Raw genomic sequence first — 7,087 nt, forward strand, 5'->3', positions numbered from 1 at the left:
CGCTCGTTCGCTCGCTCGTTCGCTCGTTCGCTCGCTCGTTCGCTCGTTCGTTCGCTCGTTCGTTCGCTCGTTCGCTCGCTCGTTCGCTCGTTCGCTCGCTCGTTCGCTCGTTCGTTCGTTCGCTCGTTCGCTTGTTCATTCGTCGGCGTCGGCAGTGTAGGGCGGCGGTGGAGGGAGCGTGGTGCCCGCCCTTCTTCAGTTACACGTCTTCACCTTCATCTCTTTCTGTCACAATTGTCGCCCACAGACCTCAAAACCAACGCAGACTGACCAAACTGACCTCACTCCTTGTCCCTTCTTCTTCTTCTTCTACGCATTATTTTTATTTGTCTCCGCTTCCTGAATACTTGTTGTTCTGCTGGCAACACTTGGATTCGCGGATTCGTGTTTTACATCATGGTGTATTACTTCAAGGCCCGTCCCGAGTGCGGGGACTATGTCATATACATGGGCCTTGACAAGCACGAGAACGAGGACCTTATCAAGTATGGCTTACCGGAGGATATCTGGTGAGTGTTTTTTGTCTTTTTGTATGTTGAGTTTCTTGGCGTTGACGATGATTGCTGTTCGTGGTGTTGTGGACGATGTTTCGTGAATTTAGGGTTTGGCGGTATTTGTGGCGTTGCATGAGGAACTTCTGTTGTGAGTCCTATGTTGGTTTTGCGGGTTTGTATTTTATTTTGCTTTTTTTTTCAGCTTTGTTTGAACTGGAATTTCTTCTCGCTTCGGTGCGTCTGATTATATTAGAGTTGGCAGAGGTTGTTTTGAGTGAGGAGAAAAGATCAGTTGTGTTGATTGAGGGACAGGGTTATAAATTTGCATGGCTAGGATTAGTGTAACTGAGGTACAGAGGATTTGCTTCGGTGATGGCGATGCTTGTGAGTTAGGTTCTGCGTGATCTGCTGATTAAGGTTTAATCATTTTCCTCTAGTTTTTGTCTGTAATCTTTGGCGCTAATTTCCTCTCATGCTCGATGGAAGATAAAGACCGGTCGTTTATGCCGACTTCCATTTACATGCGTCTGGATATTTTGTTGCACGAGTAGGTGTGAAAGGCCTCTGCTGTCTTTGCGCGCCGCATGACACTTTTGTGAGAACAAAGATGTAGTTTGCAGTCTAAGCCGGACTTAATGTATCATACAATTATTTGGAAGCATTCAGCACCTGAGGCATTAAACCTTGTTCTGGTTGATAGGAATTCTCCTCATGTTGACTTCATTACTAAGGGTGTTGTGAGGACTTACACTGCCTCTGCGACAGCATAGTCCGGTTTTTGGATTATCGTCTGCAATGTGGAACCACTTCTGTTCAGGAACCAGGAGAGGGCTTTATTTACTTCATGAATGATGTGGAGTAGATATTCAGTAATTTTTCTTGTTAGTCGTGTCGCGTAGGCAAGAAATTACAATCGTCATAACAATAACGAGGAGCTGCATTGTTGGTGCAGGTTCCATGTAGACAAGTTGTCATCTGCTCACGTGTACCTAAGGATGCACAAATTTCAGACGATGGAGATGATTAGCCCTGAACTTCTAGAGGATTGTGCTCAGCTTGTGAAGGCCAATTCCATCCAAGGTGTGTGCTTGGCATCAGGTTCTAGAGTTTCCTTCCACGTCATCTGAAGGATGAGGTCTTCCTGAGAAGCATTTTATACTCCGCTTGCAGGTCTGCGGATGTTTTCGTTATTTAGAGTTAATGTGCTGGGCAAGTACGTGCTACTTTGTGTAGGTAACAAACTCAACAATTTGGACGTTGTTTACACTCCGTGGTTCAATCTGAGGAAAACTCAAAGCATGGACGTTGGCCAAGTTGGCTTCCACAACCCTAAGCTTGTAAGAGTTTGTGAACCCTTCCCTTCGCTTTGTCATCTTTCTGATACAGGTATATTTTTGATGTCTTCGGGTCCATGGATCTCCAACTGGACTGAGTTGGTACTGTAACGGCAGGTGCGGACAGTCAGGGTTGAGACACGTAAGAATGAAATTGTAAATCGGTTGAACAAGACCAAAACCGAGCAGACTCCAGACTTGAAAGGTGCAATTTTCCCTGTATTCTTGATCGATTCACAGCATCTTGTTCCGTAAGCTATCATGTTTTGTGCAAATCCAAATGCCTTCTTTGATGTTATGCATTGACATGCTCGATGACTCTGCTGGATGCAGCTGAAAGGGAAGCCTACAACGCTGCCGAGAGAAATGAACGGAAGGCACATATGAAGGAGAAGGTATTATCCTTATGTCTTTGGATATCTTCACATTTCTGTCGAGTTTGCATCGCTCTTGGTTCTTGTTGGATGTGATGATGAGTCGTATCTGAACGCCAACAAGTTCACATGTGCACCGTTTCTACTTGTTCATACCCTTGAACATTTAACTTAGATGAAGCTATTGATTCATTTGGAGAAGAGTTGGTTATTGTAGGTATGAAGATCTTAGATACAATCAGTGTAAAGATTTACTTTTTGTGCTTTCATCCGTCTGTTCAATGTATAGTTCTGAGCACTGGGGGTCTGAATACTCAGAGTAATGAGAGCAGATGATAGTTACTTACAGAGTTGGTCATTTTGAATCCAAATGCAGAAACGGCGAGAAGAAATAGAACGGCTGGAAAAGGAGAAGCAGGCAGAAATACGGAGCTACACAAGGCTCATGGTTCAGGAGAAGATGACATCCAACAAGGATATCGCCGCCAAGGGAAAAACCCTGGCGGAGTTGGAAGAGGACTTTATGTGACATCTTTTCATTGTTTAATGTAGTTGATACTATTGTCATGGTGCAGCTTGTTCTGTTTCAATTTCAAATGGCATGTTGTTCCTTTTTTTGATGGATGTGATGCAGTCTGCTCGCAAGCCTATTACGTCTCAGTTTCCTGAAGGTTCGAATCGTCTATTTTCATTCAGGTATACTATTTCATTACTTTCTCTCGTTATTTTTTTATTATTTGATGGATGTCCATAATCTTCACGCATCGCTTGTTGTGATTTCTCTAGTATGTGATAATTATATTTCTAGTCTTGATCTCTGCGTTTGTCATTAGGTTTTGGGCGTGCTTGAGAACTTATGACGTGACATTATTTCCGGCGATATTTTGGGTCTTTCCCAAAATGTTGAAATTGCAGCGGCCCAGACGTGCTTCTTCAATGTCTGGTCCATCTTATGTCACCATGTGTGAAACGTGAGGATTGTCGCATGTTTGAATAGAGTGCAGTGTATTAACATGTTTGGCTGGCGTTTGGGTCCCCATCTCTAACCGGAGCTTCTCTTTGTGTGTAGATTGTCACGGGGACAAATTAGTACGCTAGGCGTTTGACTTTCACACGCGCATTGATGATGCAATTGTGAAGTTTGACAGCATTCTCCCTGTAGGCTACGACACCCAATTTTGATCAAGTTCAGTTGCCCTTAGAATTAAATTAATGATGTCCTTGGAGTCTCATCAACATTTAGACTCCAGAGTCCAAAGAGAGAGTACACTAGAGTCTTTTTTAGGCTTTTTGTTGACAATGACGTGACTAAATCTGAATCGAATATAATTTTCTGTTCAAAATTCATTGTGATGTTTCAAGGGCATGACCAGTCGAACTTGCATTCTAGTGGTTTGGTTTCCTTGTCCACATTCTCCCTATGTGGTGCTGCGCCTTTTGAGATTACTCATATGCTGACGGCAGGGCAGCATTGTATCGTTTATGAATAATAGAGGGTAACTGATTTCAATGAAGTCTTTATTAAAAACCTTGCATGTCAAGTTTTAACGAGCAATGGGCTTCATCATTTTGCATAGCTTTTAAATAAACATCCTGTTGCACCACGTTGTTCAAGTTAATTCCATACAATGATGACAAGAACCAACTATTATTTTAATAAGTGAAAAGAACTGTACTGAATATGTCATAATATCTGGGGGATGGACAGTACCTGCACATTGCGTAGACTCAAAGCGGCTGTATTTCCAGTTCTCAAGTGTCGATCATTTTTATGTCAGAATATGTCTTCCTCTTCCTCCTCCTCCGCCGGGTCCATCTTAGACTTGGTCATCGTCGTCGTTTTGCTCGTCCTCCTGCTCTGGGCCCGCACCAGATTCCTTCATCGTCGTCGTCGTCGTGGATGCTCTGCAGTCGGCACTCCTCCACCCCCTATTGCTCTTCTCGTCTCGTCCGCCACCGTCCCTAGCTTCTGCTTCCCTCTTGCGTAGTTCATCAAGGGACCTATCTGTCGGGAGCGGTTGAATCCTCCAAAGGCGATGGAGTGTAAACCCTAGTACATCGTCGTCACTGTTTATTTTATTTTATTTACTATGAAATGTGGTTTGGCCGGTATGGGTGCGCCGGTGGAGCTGGTTTGGGGCGAAGTCGAGTGGGGAATTACATCGGGTTGGGGGAACGCATGAAGTCACAGGGCGATCAAGGCGGATAGGTGGATCAGCAGAATGTGCATGTGAGTGGAGTGCAGAATTGTAGTTGACGATCGCTTGCTGTGTGGTGGCTGGTAGCGAGGGTGTGAAATTGAAATTCGACGTGTGAAATTCTAGTGGTGGTAGGAAGTGAAGGGTAAGTTTGGGGTGTGAACGCACTTGATTGGCGTGCGGTTTCGTGGCATGGCATGAGGAAATTGAATCGAGTGCATGGGGATTTCTACACCGGGATTTTGTTCTGTAGCTCCGTGTGAAAGGTCTGCCACTTTCAGTCCGGATCGTTTCAGGTGTGGTAAAGAGGGCGGGGGGTGCTATGTGTGTGAGGGCTCGAAAATCAGCACGATTCTGGTAGACATGAGTGTGATATGTTGATACATAAGTGTTTCATCCGAGTGCTGATCTGTGCATAGGAGATACAGTCATCTGTTGCTTGCCGTAGTTAGGGTTAGCTTAAGTGTACTAAATCTGTGAAGAGTTTTGATGCGTTGCAGATGTTTGTGGGATTGTAGAACTATGAGGATGCTAAGAAGTTTTGCAACAAGAAATTGGGACATTTTACATGATATATGATGGAAGAATATAGTTTTTTAAGAATTTTTGTGGAAAAAAATAGTTTGTTGTATTGGTATCGTATGGATTGTTGAAGGAGATAAATACTTGATTTTGGCATATAACATGTTATAGTAGAATATTTTGTTTGCTAATATATTATTTTTTGTGGTTGTAATGGATATTAGGTTTATTATTATAATTTATCTAATTCATGTATTGGATTTTGTGGTATTACAAATGATTATTAAAATTTTGGAATAATGTAAGAAGCTTTCACCAATAGGTATACTATAATTTTTTTTAATATGAATTTATTAGTATGTTGAAGTTTTTATTGAAGTGATTTTATATCTAATATGTTAATTTTGCACTTATTATAATTAATTGTTTTACAATGAAAATTGTGATGGATTTGATGATTTTAAAAGAATGAGTATTATCATTATAAAACTTGTATATAAAGAAAAAAATAAGTTTATTGGATTATTATATGTAGAGTTTTGATTTGATTTTGGTTTGTGTAATATTATGTTGTGATAATTTTTGGCTAATATTATTCTTTTGTGATTGTATTAGGTATTAGGTTTGTAAAAATAATCTTAAAGACCATGGATTCATGTTAGTTATTTGAATATATGTGATTATATGATTGATTTTCGACTTTAGAGATAATACATAATATAAGAAATAGACATTGTAATAATTAGTTAAAAAAAAACCTAGTAGAACAAGATTGTAAAGACTATTTTGTGAGTGCTTTGAAGAATGCAATTCTTGTAAATTATGATTGAAGTCTTGAATCATTCTTAAAAATGTTGAAAGTAAATAATTCTTATTATTCCAAATGTCATAAAAGAAGATTTTGGTTATATTTATTAAAATTTATAGTTATGAACAATAAAGATATAAAGTAAAGCTAATGTGTTGTGTTGGTTGTGTACTTGTAGAAAAGAATTTGGATAATTTTATTTGCCACTATATTACAATATGACAAATCTTTGGAAATTATTTATCCAATGTTTATTAATGGTTTGGAGGTTTTTAGAGGGTTTTCAAAAACAAGTATTTTTAAGATTTTTGAACCAATGTGATAGTCATGTTCAGCAGATTGATACTTTTATAAAGATGCAAGAGATTAATAGATACATTTGGAGGCAATGTGAAATTTATGTTAGAGAGATGAAGAATTTATTGAAGAAAAAAGATATATTAAATAGAAATCAATGTATAAGTATTTATAAGAAACTTCATCTGATTATGAATACATTTCAATATCTAATAATTCATAGCAACAACAGTTTGGAGTGTGGACTTATATTTTGTGAGTTATTTATTTTAATGAAGAAAATTGGCTTATTGGTAAAGAATTGTGGAGAAAATAATTGATACCAATTAGCTAACTTCCAAATGAAGAATAAAGAGACTTTTTGAGAATTACTTGGGGATTTGAAGTGTTGCTACGATGTAGTAAGTCATATACTTTTGAAGCAAAATCCAAAGGAATTTGAAGGCTTCTCATGTATTATCTTTGATGTTGCTACCTTTGATGAAGTAGAAGGTGATGATAAAAGCTTATGTGACAAGTTGAATTATGCAATTAAAGATAATAACTTTGAACACTTTGGATCAGCAAATTATTTATTGCAAAGATTGAAGAATTTATGTTGCATAGAAGATAGAGAATTGAATACAATAGAACTTTCAATGGATATAAAATCTTTGCAAATCATATAATGCATAAATGAAGGAAAATTTTGAAAAATTTTATAAATCTAAGTGGTAGGGAATTTGTATGCAACTAAAAAGTTGGATGTTTCTTTTATCAAAGAAGTAACCATTCTAGCCAGTCTAAGCCGCCTAAACATAATCAAATATTTCTTTGTTATAAATTCTAAAAATAATAAAAGTAGACAAATACTTAAAGAACATGATACAGATAGAGAATTATATTTGGATGTAGAATTGATACAAACAAGATTAGGTCATATGTTAAAAGAGAAAAAATCAATGTCATTTATATTTATTATTGATATTATTTATCAAATTACAAAAGACATGTATTATTTGCATGATATGCAAATTATAAATTGCGATTTAAAACTTGATAATATATTAGTCAATATTAT

At 38.2% G+C, this 7,087-nt stretch overlaps 1 protein-coding gene and 1 long non-coding RNA gene across 2 annotated transcripts; both read left to right on the forward strand.

The window, feature by feature from the left end:
• The first annotated feature begins 244 nt into the window (after nt 1-244).
• On the forward strand, nt 245-3,547 carry LOC112287073 (uncharacterized). Its single transcript, XM_024529710.3, has 7 exons — nt 245-509; nt 1,447-1,574; nt 1,728-1,831; nt 1,946-2,033; nt 2,162-2,223; nt 2,579-2,898; nt 3,272-3,547. Exons 1-6 carry the CDS (start codon nt 397-399, stop codon nt 2,729-2,731), a joined length of 648 nt encoding a protein of 215 aa, XP_024385478.1. The 5' UTR covers nt 245-396; the 3' UTR covers nt 2,732-2,898; nt 3,272-3,547.
• Nucleotides 3,548-3,999: 452 nt separating this feature from the next.
• LOC141045802 (uncharacterized) lies at nt 4,000-5,136 on the forward strand. The gene is made up of 2 exons (XR_012218238.2): nt 4,000-4,432; nt 4,901-5,136. It is a non-coding gene; the product is annotated as an uncharacterized LOC141045802 (long non-coding RNA).
• The last annotated feature ends 1,951 nt before the right edge of the window (nt 5,137-7,087 follow it).

This window comes from Physcomitrium patens, chromosome 9, assembly GCF_059467195.1.
Source record: "Physcomitrium patens ecotype Gransden chromosome 9, ASM5946719v1, whole genome shotgun sequence".
NCBI lineage: Eukaryota > Viridiplantae > Streptophyta > Bryopsida > Funariales > Funariaceae > Physcomitrium > Physcomitrium patens.

What these genes read in the sequence shown, in the direction of transcription:
- LOC112287073 (XM_024529710.3), top strand. Translation starts at nt 397, where the DNA reads ATGGTGTATTACTTCAAGGCCCGTCCCGAGTGCGGGGACTATGTCATA. An exon ending in GGCTTACCGGAGGATATCTG is followed by an intron (nt 510 to 1,446) that starts GTGAGTGTTTTT and finishes TTGTTGGTGCAG; the next exon opens with GTTCCATGTAGACAAGTTGT. An exon ending in AGGCACATATGAAGGAGAAG is followed by an intron (nt 2,224 to 2,578) that starts GTATTATCCTTA and finishes ATCCAAATGCAG; the next exon opens with AAACGGCGAGAAGAAATAGA.